Raw genomic sequence first — 19,698 nt, 5'->3', positions numbered from 1 at the left:
TCATTTTTGATAAAACAGGCAAGACCGCCCGACTCACGTTTGGTATAAACACTTTTCTCTGTACGATGCAAATTATATAGTTGAAATCCATCAACTGTCATTTCATACAAATCATTAGACCAAGTTTCTGTAAAGAAAACAAAATCATTATTTGCGAATAAATGTTTCAATTCTTTTGACTCCAGTTTATTAACGTTTTTGCTGATCAGGCATTGTATATTCAACAATGCACATCTAATTGTATGTCCGCCCGTATATCCTATTGTCCACGGTTTTGTGACTGCGCGGGAGGATTAGTACCATTAACTGTATAATTTTGATCGGACTGGTTACCGTTATATGAATTTAATACTAGTGGGGGTGGGATCATAGGCTGTTCTGTGGTGTATTGGCTATAACTGGCGGTATTATGTGTCACTGTGTCACGCGTAATAGGCATATATGATCTATCAATAGGAGGCTCATTGTGCCTCTCGCTGGTGGATTGATTAGAGGAATTGCTTAGCTGTGCTCTCGCTACCTCTACATATGACTTCTGCCTCGTAGCGTCGCTACTTTCACTGTTCTGGGCACTAGTATCCTGGATACTGCTGTCCCGAATATTGCTATCACTGAGGCTGGTGTCAACGTCTGTTTCCACCGGGTACGCGCTCTGTTCGTTACGCGGGACATATTATGACTTTCGAAAATACTCACACCTGTCTGCAGATAATACCGAAGTCCAGTCTGGGAACTCATCTGCTACAGTTTTTCGATTAACAATTAATCTAGCGGGATATACCAACTTAACGTTTTTACCCTGGATCTGTTTCTCTTCCTTGTATCGACCCCAGAGCCGATTTCTGGCGTTGGCTATCTCTTTCGGATAGTCTCTAAACGCTACAATGATTGGGCGTCTTGTAGTCTGTGTGTATCGGCGTGCCACGAACATTGAGCCTACGCGATGTATACGCTGAATGTAAAATTCATTCAAATCGAGATCAAAGTAATCACTGAAAAAATCCGTTAAAACATCAAAAGTACTTTCATTATGTATGTCCGCCAAACCATAGAAAATAAGGTTATTTCTCCGCGAACGTGCCTCCAGGTCAATACTATGGTAGGATAACTGTTTAAGGTAAACATCGCCCATCGTATTTTGGCGTTCTAATTGTTCAACCCTTTGTATAGCACTTTTTAATTTTGAAGCGATGTTCATAATAGATTTATCATTCAGGTCTAGTTTCTCAAGTTTTAATAATATGTTCGAGAGTTTATCATCCACAGAGTTTGGCATGTATTGGTTCTCTTGTATATGACTGTTCATAGCGTTCATGCTACTACCTGGGCTCTGATAATCCCTTTTCTGGCCGCCTCCATTGCATATGGGCGTCTGTTCACAACTACCCCACTCTTGATCAAACGACTGAAACCTGTTAGACACCGGCACTGAAAACGTCACATTTTGTCTGTAAGGGGTATTTGTATCCATGATTAATCGTTTATCACTGTTAGAAACTCACAATCAATTGTATACAGTCTTAAAAATCCATTTTTAACACCAAAATTATCCACTCAGAAAAAGCGCAACCGCCGTCTTACACAGTCACGTGATTATCTGTATTGTGTTCGATACAAATACTTTTTGTCCTAGAACTAATTAATGAAGAATTATTATTAAGATATGTATACAATGCAAGACACCAATTATGTATAGACTGCACTATCTACTATGTATTTTGTTCAATACAAATATTTTTGTGTTAGAACTAATTAATGAATAATTATGCTTAAGATGGCCAATCCGCACCCACAACACTTGATCATAAATCATCCGGCACTATCCTCTTTCGCTCGCCTTTGGTGTGTGCTTCTTTGTAAAATATCATACAGTGAATGCTCTTATAATGCTATACACCTTCCAGTATGCAGTTAGTTAAAATGTGTGTCTTTAAACGAACCATTATATCCAATTACTGACATAAGCTTTTCTACCTATAATATAAAAGGAATTGCATCAAAAGATAAAAGAATGAAAGTAATTGAGTTCCTGAAACAACGACAATTTTTGGTAAGTTTTCTTCAAGAAATTCACTGTATACAAAATGATTCTGAGAATTGGAAAAGGCAATGGAAACATGATTTGTTCATAAGTGGAAACAGTAGTAATAGTAAGGGGGTTGGGATTTTCATAAACGAAAGCCTCCAATATAACCTTTTAGAATGCAAGGAAATTATTATAGGCAGGCTGCAAATGTTAAAAATTAACATAATGGGGAATATATATGTTTTGATCAATGTATATGACCCGAACAATGATGATGTCAGTTTCTGTAAAAAAACTAGAAGAAGTAATAATAGAAAATAACAGCGAAACGTTAATAATAGGCGGAGATTTTGACGTAGTTTTAGATTATAATCTGGATAAAATGGATGGGAGATATGATTCAAATAATAAGTGCTCTAAAATTGTAAATAATATTATGTTAAATAAACGATTTGTTCGACATATGGCGCATAAATAACCCCAATTAAAAAAGGTTTTACATGGCACTCAAATAACAAACCACCTATATACTGCAGATTGGACTATTTTCTCCTGTCAGAAAATATGTTGAACTTATTACCAAAATGAAACCTGCTACCAATCAGACCACTCTATTGTGCATTTTAGATTAATGCAGAATAAACAAGAAAAAGGTCCAGGCTATTTTAAATTAAAATTAATTAAAAATAAAATAAAATTAATTTAAATAGCATCATTTTAAACCCTGAATACCAGCAAGAAATTAGAAGCTCAATAACAGAAATAATCCAGAAGCAAATCCAAACACTCTATGGGCACTTATTAAAGGAACGATTCGAGATGTTTCAATCAAATATTCTGTTAAAACAACACAACAAGAGAAAAAATAAAAAAGACTAGAAAACACACTTTAAAAACTTGAATATGAAATTAACCTTTATCCCTTAGATGAAAGACTGTCATTTGAACTGAATAAAAATAAAAACATCTTGAGCGAAATATTAGATGAAAAGTTGAAAGGAATTTTAATTAGAGCAAAGGCTGATTGGATAGAAGGATCAGAAAACAAATACTAAATATTTTGCAAATTTAGAAGACAAAAACTCGCTCTGAAACAAAGATACTGGTAATAAATAGATTAGAAGACAATGGAATTGAAATTAATAAGAAAAAAACTGAAATAATTGAATACATAAGGAAATTCTATGAAACTTTATACACGGAGGACAAATCAATACCAAAAAATAATGATTCTTTCAATCGAACAGTGTCAACTTGGATTTTGAACAGAAACAGTCTTGTGAAGGTCTAATAAATGAACATGAGTGCACGTTGGCATAAAAAGATATGAAAAATATGAAAAGTCCTGGAACAGATGGCCTAACCACAGAATTCTACAAAATATTTTGGAATGATATAAAAACGTATTACGTGAATTCTATTAATTATTCTTGTGAACATGGTGATTTAACAGAGTTACAAAAACAAAGCATTATAACACTATTACCTACAAAAGGAAAATCAACATTCGACATCAATAACTGGAGACCTATCTCACTATTAAATGTTGATTATAAAATCGCAACTAAGGTTATTGCCAACAGAATAAAAAAAGTATTATCCAAAATAATAAGTATTAACCAAACGGGATTTATAAAAGGACACTATATTGGCGAAAATGTACGACTTTTATTCGACGTCATAGAAGAAGTAAATGAATCTGACGAAGAAGGCATAATTTTCTTTTCAGATTTTCATAAAGCTTTTGATAGCCTAGACCACTCATTTATATTTAAAATATTTAAAACATTTTGATTTCGGCCACTCAATTCTAAACTAGATGAAACTTTTCAATACTGATGCTAAGAGTTGCATTACGAATAATGGACATATGTCAGAGTTCTTCCCTATTAAAAAAGGCTGTCCTTTATCCCCTTATCTATTCATAATATGCATTGGAATCCTTTCTACAGCTGTCAGGAATAATACAGATATTAAAGGTATAAAAATGTCAAATACTGAGACAAAACAAACCCTCTTCTTCGCTAACGATGCAAGCTTCCTTTTAGATCGTAGCAGAAAATCCTTTGAAACACTAATAAATACAGATAGATATAATAGATAATTTTGGAAACGTATCTGGTCTAAGACTGAACGTATCCAAATGTGTAGCTTTAAGAATTGGTTCATTTAAACACTCACATGTTATTTTCTGTAGCAACAAAAAGTTTACATGGTCATCAGAGCAAGCAACAACATTAGGAATGGTATTTTCGAATGATTCAAATAAGACACATAAATTGAATTTAGAACCAAAAATAGCAGAATTTAAGAATACACTACTTTCTTGGAGTAAATGGAACTTATCATTAATTGGAAGAATAAAAGTACTAAAAACATTTGCGTTTCCTAAACTAAATTATCCACTAATAGTTTTAAGAAATCCCACACATGAAACAACTTTAGATTTAAAAAGAAGCATGTTTAACTTCATGTGGGACGCAAAACCAGAAAAAAATAGCGAGCAATATAATCATACAAGATTATGAAAATGGGGGTCTCAGAATGATAGATTTAGATTCCTTTATAGTTTCCTTAAAAGCTGGCTGGGTAAAAAGGCTTCTCCAAGAAAATAATGCACAATGGAAAATAGTCTATAAACATGAACTTCAAAATCTCGGAGGTACATTTTTGTTTCAAGTTTAATTGCGACCCGACGGATATACAAAAAAAATGAACTTAAAATATAATTTCCTTTAAGAAATATTGAATGCTTGGTGCTCGATAAATTATCATACAAATAATGAAATCATTTCACATGAACTACTATGGTATAATCACCACTTAAAAAATAAAAGAGGAAATGTTTTCTTCTGCAGAAAACGGTTTGACAAAGGGATACTATTCTTAAAAGACATTAAGATTACAGATTTAAAAAGTTCTATTCCTTCGATTCCGTTAAAAATCTTTACGATATATCAGAAGGGGACTTTATGTTATATAATAAAATAATAGGGGGAGTAAAAGCCAATTGGAAACTGAGATTAAAACATGAAGACATAAATACAATAGTGCATCAAGAATATCTGGTTTCAAAAATAAAACAAGACACTCGAGTAAATAAACTTTTCTACCAGTTACAAGTAAGGGCAAAAAACATTACATGTACTAATATACAAAGTCAAAAATGGGAAACATTTTTTTTAAAGGGTAAACTAAATTGGAAAAGTATTTATACTAACCCTATTACCAGTACAATTGATACCAGATTGAGAACATTTCAATATAATTACCTAATGAGAATAGCACCAACTAATGTATTCCTATACAAATGTAAAATATCTTCATCAAATTTGTGCGAATTTTGTTCAACGGCACCAGAAACATTTATACATATGTTTTGGGAATGCCAATCAATAAAACCTTATGGAGGTATTAAGACAACTTCAAGAAAAGTAACGCAGATATCCTTAACTTTAAAACTAATCACTAGCTTCTATGGAAGGCAAACGCAACAACTCCACCAGCTTGAGTTATTCAGAGTATCTCAATACGATACATAATATACAAATGCACATAAAGAATAAATGCACGTCATGCGAAATGGAAGAATTCTTGATGTTTATAACATACAAAATCAATTCAGATATATATATATATATATATATATATATATATTTCACCCCCCTCCCAACCCCCACCCCCCTCCCCCGTTCTTTTTCATGACACTCCTTCATCATTTCATTTCATTTATCATCATTTTCCATTATTCATCATACACATTTTAGAACAAAAACAAAATACTTTATTTCTAACCCTGTCTGTTACAACGTTTAGTTCAAAATTATGGATATATATAACTGAATAATCTTTTTGTATTATTAGATAGAATAGTATATATGTTGTCATTTGTTCTAAAGTGAAATAAAAAATTGGAAAAAAAAAGAAAGCCAATGTCAACCAATCTTCACGGGAATGTTTATTCGATAGTCCTCTTTCAACTCCTTCAAAACTAGATAATCTATGTAGTATTCTGATTGTCATGGCAACCGAAAGGAAAAACTTAACAATTCCTCTCCTCAGAAAAATCGCCGGTAAAATTTATATACACTTCCACTCAAATACCTATTGAGTGACCTTCTACCAAATTCGTCCAAGCTATATTGACTTGTTAAACAGTTTCCTGAATATGGCTTCATATATATATTGGAAAACTTCGAAAGTCTTCTGCTCTGAAACCGCTGGCCAGATTATAGAATAATTTTACTGACTTGTCCCTTGGATAACCTTCTACCGATGACGAGTTGGTGAAAAACATGGTTGCCAAGGAGAACTAGTTCTATATGGCTTTATGCAAAACATTGATGAATCTCTCCTGATAAACCACTGGCCCGATTTAAAGATAATTTTACTATTGTTTTACTTGGATGACCGTTTAGCAAATTCTTCAAATCATGTTAATTTGATAAAAACATGGCAGCCAGGGACTGGGCTAATTTTTTATATATATATATGGAAAGCTATAAAAAAATTTCTAAACCTTCTGGCCCGATTTTGATATAATTTAACAAAACATGTATGTTCCTTAGTTCACCCTCTAACAAAACAATTGCCCAAGCCAGCTATATGCGATCTAGGTCTAGCATGATCTTCTTGTTTGTTTTACAGATATGTGTCTTTTATTTGGACTGGTACCGCTACTTCTCGTATTGGACATTGTGCGACTTCGGCCGGGAAAATGCCACCAATTACACGGTGTTTTGTTGCAATACGTCGTCCAGAAAGCTCTTTCATTGGTTGGATTCTTTGTTAGCAGAAAGCTTGACTCAATGAGTGAAAATATCCAAGTTCATCAAGATATATTGCTTCGAAAGATTTTAGAACAAAATTCAGACACCGACGTTGGAAAGATGATAGGTATTGATAAGGTAGAAAGCGTAAAAGACTTTCGAACAATGATTCCCTTAACGGCTTACCACGTGTATGAAAAATTCGTTAATAAGATAGAAGAAAACGGAAGCGAGAATGTATTCTTCCCTGGAAAAGTCGATTACATAGCATGGACTTCAGGTACGTCTGCTGGAAGAAGTAAGAAATTTCCAAAATCTATTTCTATTTTACGACAGACTAGTGCAAAATGGCTACTTTTAGCTCAAAGGTGTTTTACAAATTTGCCAAGAAATCACTTTATTCGCAAGTGGCTGGCGGTGAGGTGCGCGCCAAACACCTGGCGTTCTAAATCTGGAATAAGGTGCGGACCTATTTCAGGATTAGCCTCAAATTACTCTCTGAATTTTTACGTCGTTCCAGATATTGCAAAGGATTTTAAAGACGAAGAAACAGTGATTTATGTAAATCTTGTGTTTGGTTTAAAATACCCAGATATTTGCAACTTATTTTTTTCGACAGCGCAGATGGCGCTTTCATTTTTCCAAATTCTAGAACGAAAATGGGAACATATTTGTGACGATATAGAAAGCGGAACACTTTCTGACATTCAGAATTTATCAACAAATGAAGTAAATATTTTGACTCAGTCATTGGGTGGGAGAGATGCCAAGAGGGCGGAGTTTTTAAGAAATGAGTTTGAAAAGGGATTCATAGGAATAGTTCCAAGAGTTTGGCCAGATTGCCCAGGGTTGTTCTGTTTGGCAACTGGTTCATTTCAAACACAGGTATGTATATCTAATCACAAACCAACCAGCTGTTTTAATCAAAGAGTGTAAGTTAATTACATGTATAAGCAATGTAATGTTGTGTTTTATATATTAATGCACTGTCATTCCATACTTTCAGAAAACGCCATGCAGTAATGTCATTTCAAAGACAGCAGTACAAAAACAAAGAAAACAAAACAGATATGATTTTGACAGATATTTTTCGAGACATTTAACCTATTTTGCACAGTCTTGTAATATCACAAACCATTGAAAATGCCGAATCTGTTGAGCTGTGTATAAATTCGTATTAGAAACGAAGTGCACATGATGGGATAAATGTGCCCTCTAAAGTAGTCACTTAACAAACTCCTGTTTCTACTACATATTTATTCTTATACATTCATATATGTGGTTGATACTCGAACAAACAGTTTTATGCAGTGGAAAAATATCACTTGAATCTAATTTCTGCATATACTTTTTAATTTTAATATTATGCATATTAATCATATCCTTAGCTTAGTTAGATTTAATGTCTTTAAAAATCTTCAATTGTATAAAGGCAGACGTTGTCAGGGAACGCTATTTAGGGTCTGTGCCTATCTTTTCACCATTCCATGCTGGCACAGAGTCATTTTATGGCATAAATCTTCATCTTGGAGAACCGGAAGTGACGTATACTTTCATGGTACCATTCAACTATTTTGAATTCATTCCAGTCGAACATATTGAAGATGAAAACCCTGAAACTCTACTATGTAATGAGGTATGAATGATTTTTTAATTTTTCGCTTTTGACATTTGCCCATGGGCTCTACATTTATCGCAAATAATAATGATACAACCGAGTATAATTAAACAAGAAAACAGTAGTTGCACAACAAGAAAGTTATTGCCAAGAAATTTATCTTAAAAATCGTACACCAGTCATTTCGAGATTCATTAAATGCTATATTTGATATATCAGAGATACGCAGTGCTAGTCAATTAACTTGTCCATTTCAAAAACACATAGCTTGTTCATGAATTGAAATAAATATACTGATCTGAAGAGGTTGTAAAGACCGAACTTCATTTATTTATGTGCTTGTACACTGATGTTCGTTATTGGCATGTAAATATCGAATCGGTAATATATCAAATTAACAACGTTGTTGTATATCAAAGTAGTTAAGCCATTTTAAGAGACATGATTGAGATAAATGCTATCTAAATCAGATGGAGCTTACAGTCCCAATTCGAGTAAAATTAGAGCTGAAAATATATGGTGGCTGATTTCTGCCATGTCGTGTTGACCGCGCGAAGAAAATTTTTGTCGAGTTGATGTGCTGTCGTGTCTTCATCCCCGCCAACACGGCAATTCATAGATTTCCAAATAAAGTTCGCCAAGTCAACAGATTCATTTTATTCTCTAAACAAAGCTGAAAAATTAAACAGTTGAAAATAAACATGCATTTCTTCTTTAGTTGATTCAAACATCAGTATTAATACCGAGACGAAAAGAACATTCTTTAAACCCTTTACATAAAGAGGTGTTCCGTCGTACTTGCGGGGCGAGACCGACAATTTGACACCTCTACAGATTTTACATGAAATAACAAGAAATAACAAGAAATAAACGTCAGAAATATACAGAGCGTATACACAGTACTACAGACTAGCCCGGAAGTGCTGCTGGATTACCTGTTTAGTACTATTGTATCTTGATTTGTTTGAAGAAAAAATTAAAATGAGGAATCTCCAAACCTCATATATTTATCAATTAGCACATGACTTTTTGCTCACATGTTGTATCATCCCCCTTGACCCAGTCAAATCAGATTCCCTTTGATTTGTTGTGGTGGGGGATGAAAATGCAAGCTTATAATTCAAAAAGTATTTCAGCTAGAATCACCAAAACCTCACATAATTACTAATTAGCACGTGATCTTTGCTCACATGTTGTATTATCCCCCTTGACCTTGTCAAAACAGAGTTTTTCCCTTTGATTTGGTAAAAAAAGAGTTGAAAATGCTTATAATTCAAGAAGTTTTTTAATTAGAATTACGAAACCTCACCTTATAAAGAAGCGTAATTGCCATTTAATTATTTTACAAAGTAATCCATAGATCTTCATGAAATTAAACACAAACATAAATCACTATAGGACAGCGGTGCACGTGTATCTTTTATTAGGGTTTCTTAGTGTTGCCATTTAATTGTTTTAAACTTTATAAATTTCAAAAAAAAAAAAAATTAAATCCATTGATCGATCTTCATGAATAAACCACTATATCGTTTTTCCCATTGTGTAAAATATAGGAACGGACAAACCATTGTATGGTCTCTTGTACTTAACTTATTTATATCTGAAAATTGCATATCTTTCAAAATTAGTCCCCTCATTCAGAAAAAAAATATAAATTCACTGAATTTGCTTGTTGTAGCTTAGAGTTGGCGGCGTATACGAGTTAGTAGTGACAACGTGGGAAGGACTGTATAGATACAGAACAGAAGATATAGTGGAAATTGTGAGTTTCTATGGAACAATTCCGCGCTACAAATTCGTAAGACGGTAAGATTAATGTTCTATGATAATTTCTGGCCATACAGGGGCTTTGTAAAAAGAGTGACTGTAGTGTGAATTCAGTGGATGATTTATGTTTAGATTCGTCTAAAATGTTCAACAATATTGTCAGAAGTTGTGTTGTTACTAAATCATGCTACGTTTTTACAAGACAGATATCTTTGAATCTAGTTCATTTTAAAATACTTTGTTGTTATGTTAACGTGATTAATCAGGTGAAGTATAATTAAAACCAAATACAGAATTTATTTAAGGAATGTGACCTTGCTGTCTCATGAATGTATGTAAAATGTAATTATGTGACAGTAATACGACATTGTTAGTAAAGCGTAAGAGTCAACAGGGACTCCGTTGTTATACTTGATGTCAGTCCCTAAGCACATCGTCGTGATCAGTTTGAGCTGATTTTAACTTATTTGTTTTGGACGAAAATTACGCAAATTTCTGTTCCGCTGACACATTAATTTCACATTTGGTGCCACGTAGACTCTGTGTGTAGACACTTTGCGACAGCTTTACACAGAAATATTAAGTATACTTTAATGGCTAACTATTAAAGTTCTCTATGCCTGCTGCTATATTTTCCTCAAGTATACAAACTAGCTCGGTTTATTATTTACATTTGTTTAAAAGGAAGAATGACGTACTCAGTGTTAAGACAGAACATGTCCCGGAAACTTTAGTTTCTCAAGCAGTGAGGACGGTAGCAAAAATGTGGAACAAACAAATCGTTGACTTCGTCACCACGGAAAACATATATGTAGATAAAGTAACAGGTATGTATATGTATGTTTTGAATATGAAAAACAATGATTTAAGGTCTACATGCATTCTAAGTAAACTAATCTCCAGTGAAACATTTTTTCGTTTAAACTTCCTGTTAAATGGGAATTATTACGCATGTAAAATGCACATGCTACTTTATAATTTATGATTTTGAAATATTCATAGCCATAATAAAGGTCCGGAATTAGATCAATACACGCCAGATGTTGCCAAACAGAAGCTACATATGTCGATATTTTAGACAAAAACCATGGTCGATCCCCAGTTATATACTCTCAAACTGTTATCAGAATACTTTTAATGAAGCAGTAAACAGTAAATTTAGATTCATAGATTCTTGAATAAGGGAAAAAAGCAAACTGAAATAAGAAAAGTACCTGATTGTCTAAACATAACGTTTACACACTTCAATTGTGACTTTAAAGTATGCTTAGACACTGCCCAGCCATTTTCTACAGATATGGACTAAAGTTCAAAGACAATAACTATTTGTTCAAAGATAGCGTAAAACAAATGTCAACAATGTCTATATTCACACAAAGTTTGCTCGAAATATATGTAGATATTTAAAGACCCACCACAACCTAGTGACCTACTTTTTCCTTCCACACGCATTCTGATAATACTGGTATGCCATTCAACAAGATGACAGGTGGACAATTTAGGCAGGCCCTCCCTGAATTATTATGTTTTCACAACTTCATCTGCAAACTTACTCAGTCAGTCTCTTTTCATTATAGACAGATATCTGTATTTCCCTCTAGAAAAAAGGTATGTTATAAACTCAGTTTAATATAACAAATACTGTGCATAATGCTACATTCATTCAATAAAATGTTTAGACATTACACACATTGTCTTGACCTAACAAATGTCACTGTAAATTTGTAACTAGATACTTAAATTTCTCTATTTTATCATGCAAATTATGTAAAATCACCATCATGGAATACCATTATTCTGCGGCGCGTCTTTAAAAATAGTCGAAGAAGCTGAAACAGGTATAACACGTGTGCAAATTCCCTGTGTACAAGATAATATTTATTCACTTTTTCATAGTTTTAATCTTTCTGAAACTTTACATGGATACAGTAACATGCCAACAAGCCAGTTATAAAATGAAAATTCTTACACATTACGAAAACAAACCTCATTTTAAAAAATGCGAATTATTTATAAACTTGCTTTCGATCTTATAAGAAAATGAGATACACAGCTTCGGCTCTTACAGTCAAGTACCTAGTGTCAATATTTTCAGGGAAACCCGTTTACAAATACAAAGGTATACAGTATGCCATCAGACATCATTCGGAAACGATATATCAGGCAAATCAAACATTTCTCAAAGGGATAGCATGGTTAATTTTTAACTTTTCCATTGCTTTGCATTCCGGATTTTCTCCATACATTCTTATATATTTATTTATACAATTTATGTCTGTTTATTTTAGGTGATCTATCTGAACAGCGTTACTACATGGTATTCCTAGAAATACAGCATGATGACGTCCTTACACAGAAGGAAAGTGAAATGGTACGTACAAAAGTTCACGTGCTCGGCAAGCACTCACAGAGGCCGCTAAAAGTCTCAGGTTGGGAAAAAGTGTAGCCCTTCGGAATACCATTCTAACGCTCATGGGATCGCTTACACAGAATCGCCCACTTTTTGCATTATACTGATAAACGATTTTGCGTCTTAAATTGTCCATTGGGAATGTATGTAGACTTTTTTCGAGGCAGCTCAGTTCTACGGCTGGAAGAAAAGATTTTTGTTATTATCAATTTCTAAAGAGTATGTCACGATATAGAACTTCTTTAAAAATGAACAGATAATGTTTTTAAGCGGTCTGGTAGCTTAGTCGGTTGCTTGCTGGCTTGCTTGATTGCTTGTGTGCGTGTTAAGAATACATTTAATCAGTTTTCTTGCTACACATTGTCTAGCATTTGAGTCTCGTAATGTTGGTTTCTAAATGTCTTTCTGGGTTCGAATCTTCAAAATAATAATTTTATGAGTTTTAAACGATACTTGTCTCCGATACTTCGTCTCCGTTTAACGATGAAGTTTTATCCAAGGTTGCCTTAAAATGCCTTGTTAGTTTTACAAGTTTTTTTTGTCGTGCAAATAATTTGTTCGCTCATATTAACTTCTTTTAAAGTTATTAATCTGCATGTATTTATGGAAGATAAAAACAGGTTGAAATAAGTCCATGACCTTAAATACCCGAAAAGCTATTCTTTTGATATAAAAGGTCTCAATATAAGGTACCTAGATGACCTAGGATAACGGAGATATATTCAATTTTTGCACCAGTTAATGGACACGCGGAAGTGGTAAGTGATCTCTATACAACCAGCATAATGAACAACCATTTGTATTCAAAAGTCCGTATTCATGTAAGCTACAATCTAAAAGAGTATTTGTTTAGAAAATGTAACCTGATACAGAAATAACAGCAAACTTGTAATAAGAGCATGAGTAATCGTTGGCCTGTCAGTTTTTGTCATTAGTTTTCACGACCTGTCAAAATTATTTTTTCTCTCCATTCTGCATATGTATCTATTTTTAAGTATCTTGGTAGAACATTGTAGTGTGCAAATTGAAATTGTTTAGTTGTGCTCATTTTAAAAAGTCACATAAGAATTTATAAAGTCTTAGTTTATTTTTGGTACCTCAAGGGTTAAGAATGGTTCCTTTCTGATAGGTATAAAAAACATTAGTTTTAATCTTTGGGAAAAGCTGATTTTTTCATTCACCGGAAATTCAAAACATGGCACCACCTTAAGAAAAATGATGTGTTTTTTTTTTCGGAGTAAATTTGAAATGAACGACAGAATATGACCGGAAAAAAAATGAAATGTGCCAACAAAGGAACGAATAGACGAGCGCGCATTTTATATACTTTAAAGCTGTTCTATTCGATATAACTCACTATATAGCCTACTCAAAGGCGTTGACATAGGTAGTGAGCAGATACGTTGATGATATTGCGTTAATTGTGGGAAACGAATGCGATATGGAAGCTATATGATGTTCATTTTAAACAGTTGGTGAATTTCGAAAAGTATGTCTGTGAACACTAGTTAAAAACCGAAGGCGTGGTCATTTATCAAAATATAGATTTTGCTAATATATATATATACGAATATATATAACCTCTGATCCGTGTACTGAATACATTATAGGGCATTGACATGGGAAGCTGAGCTGTGTGTACTTAAATTATAGTACAGAAAAGTCAAATTGAGTTTAAATGTAATAAAACATGAACTTTATAATTAAAGTCGTTAAACAGAAACATCTAATCGGTTTCTAAGTGAATGACCATTTTGTGATACATTTACAGTATGTTTAAAATATGAGCCGCGCCATGGGAAAACCAACATAGTGGGTGTTCGACCAGCATGGATCCAGACCAGCCTGCGCATCCGCGCAGTCTGGTCAGGCTCCATGCTGTTCGTTTTTAAAGCCTATTGGAATTGGAGAAACTGTTAGCGAACAGCATGGATCCTGACCAGACTGCGCGGATGCGCAGGCTGGTCTGGATCTATGCTGGTCGCAAAGCCACTATGTTGATTTTCTCATGGCACGGCTCATATGTTGAAACGATCATGTGAGGTATACAGTTTCATTCTGATTAGAGTTGCTATGTTTAGGCTTAATGAGCAATAATTTCCTAACAAAAGAAAACATACAAAATATGTTTGTATTTTTTACATTATTGTTATTCAAAATAAATGATTTTTCAGGTTGATGTCCACTTACAAAAACTCCATGAGATGTATGGAATGTTTCGCACGAGCGGAAGTCTTCAAGCACTGAAGATTTTTCAAGTGCGTTGTGGAACATTTCAATGTATGGGATCTCTGATTCGTGCAGTTAACATGGCCACGTCCTTTATGCAGTACAAACTACCGAGAATAGTACGGCGCAAGGAATTAGTACAATATCTTTTAGACAATAGACTAAACATTACGGAAAGTAGTCCCCTATTCATCAGTGACGACACACCTTTTACGCCTAGGATAGCAACAGAGAAATTAGTCTGACAGTAGTGAAATCTGCTTACTAGTATGTCCACCAGTTTACATGATGACTTACCGGTCTGTTATATATAAATAAATAAATGACAGTTTTCAATGTTTTACTCAGAAACGTACTTATTAATTTGTTCAGTAAATATAAAACTGTATACAGCGGTATATCATGATACAGATATTGTCACGGACGACAAAACATAATGGCTGTGACTAAATTCAGAGTTGGTGCACCTGTTATATATTACAGACTCCGGTACATACCGGATTAACTAAATTTGAAAGAAAATATCTTAAATGTATATATTTTGTAACCATGGTGATACTAAATCTAATCTCTAGTCAGTATGTTATGCATTTGATACTCTAAATGCGTGCGGACATGCAAAAAAATGAGTAATTTTGCCGTGCGCTCCAATGGATAATAATTCCGCGCAGGCGCAGAACGGCTGCACCAACTCTGCAATGAGAAACATTCAAACATAACATCCTTGTTAATATTTATTACAATTTCAATGTTTTACAGTTAAACCATGTTGGAAAGGATTAACAGATGTATAATACTTCCCTGTGTAATATAATCCATATTATCTACCCTTAACAACCCTTCAAAGTTGTGTCCCCCAAAAACATTTGGAGGAGAACGTTTTTCAAATAACTTGCCAAATTTGTGTCCCATAATAGGAATTTAAATCAAGACTTTTTAGAGAAGGTCTACTTTCTTTCGTTTTTCTGTCCCTGTCATGAATAAGATGAGAACACTCAATCTTTTTTTGTGAAATAGAAAGTTATACATATTATAAAGTAAGTTTTGTTTGTTTGTTTGTTTTGGATTTTACGCCGTCTTTCAACAGTATTTCAATTATGTAACGGCGGACAGTTAACCTAACCAGTGTTCCTGAGTTCTGTACCAGTACAAACCTCTTCTCCGCCGCAAGTAACTGCCAACTTTCCCACTTTAATCAGAGGTGGAGGACGAATGATATCATACACAATGTCTTTTATCAAATCGTCACGGAGAACAAACGCCCCGCCCGGGGATCGAACTAACGACCCTTCGATTCGTAGATCTGCGCTCTCCCTATTGAGCTAAGTGGGCGGGCTCTGTAAAGTAAGTAATTGGTGGATTCTTGGGTATTCACGCCAGAAAATCCGCCTATGACGAGAAAAATAACACAAAAGAAAAATATAACCGGATGTAAAACATTTTTTCTGTTCTTGTTTTAATTTTTCCCTTGTTCTAATTCGTGCATAGCCATGAATGTAAGAATTCTATAAAAAAAAAATAAAATATACTGAACACCAGTAAAAACACAAAAGGTTTTGATTTTTTATTTTGTTTGTTGGCTTTGATGATTCATTCAGGTCAATGTACCAAATATCCAGCTTTTATTGTGGAGAACACTATTTATATACTCAGGAAGGTCTAATACGTATCAGTTGTTCCAGATATACTATACCGGCCGTTTGTTTCAGTGGAAAATTGTGAATTGTGTCTGCTAGATTTTCTTTCCGTCCTGTGGAAGGATTTTCGAATATAACTTGGCCTAGGGAATCGCTCCACATTGTATTACTGAAGTTCCATTCTTTTTATAGTGAAGAAGGTCAAATAGAGTACAGAAAGGTTTTTTGTTGTTGTTTTGTTGTTGTTGTTTTTTTTTTGTGTTGTCTTTTTGTTGTGTTCTTTTTGTATTTGGATATATAAAGTATTAGGCTGGATACGAGAGGATGACCTCAATGTTCTAGAATGAATTCCAGAAACAAAGGTAAGTGGATCTTTGAGATACTCGAGAGCTATGCTGTATATGGCTTTGTACATGAGAACGGTCGTGTCATTTAAGGCATTCGGGAAAGGTCATCCAATTTAGTTCCAAAAACAAGTTTCAAAATTCTTTATCAAAAGTAGTTCTAGGAACGAACTGACTTATCTTTTAAGACAATACCGAAATTTCCCCAGGCTTTTCAACTGTTGTCGGTATGAGGTCAAATGTATGCATTTTAAAACCGTTTACGCATTTCTAAAGAGAGAAAGCGTTTTTAATCCGTGACGATAGATACAAAAAGGGAACTGCACGATCAATTGTTATATGAAGTGTAATCTCAGTGTTAACAAATTTTAGTTATTTTCATGAGTAGTGATATTAATTTCCTCTCTTGATAAATATGCAAAAACAAGGATTTTGTATTATGATATCTTTGCCGCCTTGTCTCAACTATATGAAATCTTGCATAAACTTTGAACATTTCAAAACATGCCATGGCTTCCAGTTTCTCCTTTCCTTACAAGGCCTACCTAGACCAAAGGAACCAGCGAAGGAGTCGTCTTGTCTAGTGTAATAATGGCAGACAGGTTACTAAACACTAAGTGTTGATTTGGGCTGGCCAAAGAGGTCCAAGTTAAGGCTTGTTTATTGTGGATGTATTTATTTTATATTTTGGAAATAAAAAGAAAAAGATGTTTTTATTTGCTATAGTAAAACTCAGTTTTTGTGTGAATAAGAATACCAGTTTTGCAATTAGTAAACGTAACATGAAAAATCTCTCCTAGCAGATAAATGCCCCTACTTTAATTTTCATTCTAGAATAATTCTTCAAAAATGTGTAAAGTGTCATATGGGAAAATTAGACCCATATTTTTCTCGCACGAGTGAAAATATTTTATATAGCGCAAAGAAGGAGCTCTTTACTTTATTTAAATTTATGGAAAAAGTATTATAGGTATTTTCGCTTTGCAACGATGTGATAATATTCAACGCATTGTCTTTCTTATGAATAATTTATTTTGAAAATTAATTTAAAAGAAATTGTTGTTTTTTTGCGTATACTTTATGTCTGTCTATCTACAATTAGATACATAGTAAAATATAGATAATTTGCTGAAATTTCGTATGTTTGACAAAGAAAAAATAGATTCTTATTTGCCCTTGAAGACCATTGCAAACGATTTAGTAATCTATATTCATTTTGCTATTGTTTCATATTAACTTCAGTTTTCTAGGTGAAAAAGAAAATGGTCTTTTTAAAGCATTTTGCAGATGAGTATAGGTATTTTTTTACATTATCGGAAAGACTCGAACATTCTCGTATATTTCCGTCAATTCTCAACCGCTAAACTGCACACATGTACGGATTTAATCAAAGCGCTCAAAGCGCTGATGGTGGCTGCTAATCAATGTTTAAAATATTGCAAAGAAAGCGACAACTGAGGAATTGTTAATATAAACCATAAGAACTTTTTTTTTTGCATTTTTTCGGCGACCCCGTCTAAATTCGTTTTCGTTACCTATGCCACGTGACTTCAGTTTGCAAATCAAACTGCTTGATAACGCATTATAGATAATTTATCAAAATGGAAGATTTATGCAACACTCTGCCTGATTGGACGAGAGTGCCAATTTCTTTCACTCTGTTGATTGTGCTACGCTGAGTGAAATGTAGACAAAGCGTTTATCCTAAACGACGCTGTTCACAGTTTTAAAGCTAACTTTGGCTCAGTATATTTAGCAAGAATATTGATATATCTCAAAATGATAAGTAAGTTTAATAAATATGATAAAAACCTGTTAAAATACCAACATATATCAAATTAAAGAAAGAGCTGAATACGGTCTGCGTATCACATGAATAAGGGTGTGATAAGAGTCTTTTATGTAGAGAAGTGCTTTTTAAAAGATTTTCCTTGTTACAATTGTCGTCTGTATATGAAAAGGTTTCTGCTTTTGTGACTTATTCAGATTGCATATTAAAATGAGTACTTGTTTGCTTTGATATATTTGTTATAAATTATTTAACTGATTTATTATATATGAATATTTTTCTTTAGTATGGTATGCAAATATTGAACTCAGTTGAAATCTGTTTCATTATATATATATATATAATGACTGAATCTCATTATACTGAACTGAAGGTACGCTGCATACAGTTTATCTATGTGATATGACTACCGTCAAACTTTGCTTATGAAACAGAAATATTGAAATAATTACAATTGTATGTTTTGCTTGACCTTCACTTTTTTATAGGTGTGACGTCATTGTCCAAAGATTCATGAATAGCGAATATGCATTTGTTAAAGCGGGATCAGTTGGCCTATTTTAGAAATAAATAAAAATAATAAATAAAAAAATTCTTTAATTGATTTTTTCTCATGTATTCTAATCAAACTTGATTTGTAGCATCTTTATTAGGCCCGCAGCCAACTTTGTTCAGCTGGGACATTTGACCCCTTTTAGGGGCTGCTAGAGCTAAAACTAGCAATGCCTTTGACTTCATCTCAGTGTTGTAATATTTTCTGGTTCTTCGGGATCATTGATTTCAATTCATTTAGATTTGAAGATTGAATACCGCTTAAGCCGGTGCTAGGGGGCGTGGGCAGTGTTGCATTTTCCATTACTGCTCATGAACAGACTCAATCAGACCGAGTCTGCAATTTTCACTGTTTGCCTTGTTTTCGGTGCTTCCGAGGGATCTACTTTCCAGATTTTATTTATACAGCGTCTCATGAACAGCTTGGTGGATCTTTGTCATACTTGGTCTGGAGCATCATTATAAGGTCCTCTTCCAAATTTATTTATATAGAACTTGGGCCCTATTAGGGACCACTATAGCTAAAAGTAGATATGCCTTTCTTCGCATTAACCACT

General features: G+C 33.7%; 1 protein-coding gene across 2 annotated transcripts in view; it reads left to right on the top strand.

Annotated features, from left to right (window-relative positions):
- LOC123537398 (uncharacterized) overlaps window positions 1–16,371 on the top strand; it is an 84,209-nt gene extending 67,838 nt beyond the window's left edge. For both annotated transcript variants that reach the window (XM_053528562.1, XM_053528563.1), the window contains 6 exons: window positions 6,674–7,680; window positions 8,228–8,431; window positions 10,092–10,219; window positions 10,865–11,007; window positions 12,469–12,551; window positions 14,765–16,371. In XM_053528562.1, the coding sequence (XP_053384537.1) occupies window positions 6,674–7,680; window positions 8,228–8,431; window positions 10,092–10,219; window positions 10,865–11,007; window positions 12,469–12,551; window positions 14,765–15,064 (1,865 nt within the window). In that variant the 3' untranslated portion in view covers window positions 15,065–16,371. The remainder of the gene's footprint in view (window positions 1–6,673; window positions 7,681–8,227; window positions 8,432–10,091; window positions 10,220–10,864; window positions 11,008–12,468; window positions 12,552–14,764) is intronic.
- The last annotated feature ends 3,327 nt before the right edge of the window (window positions 16,372–19,698 follow it).

Source organism: Mercenaria mercenaria, chromosome 17 (assembly GCF_021730395.1).
Source record: "Mercenaria mercenaria strain notata chromosome 17, MADL_Memer_1, whole genome shotgun sequence".
In the NCBI taxonomy this organism is placed as follows: Eukaryota; Metazoa; Mollusca; class Bivalvia; order Venerida; family Veneridae; genus Mercenaria; species Mercenaria mercenaria.
Note: the sequence above shows the minus strand (reverse complement) of the source record. Positions and strands in the feature narration are given on the sequence as shown.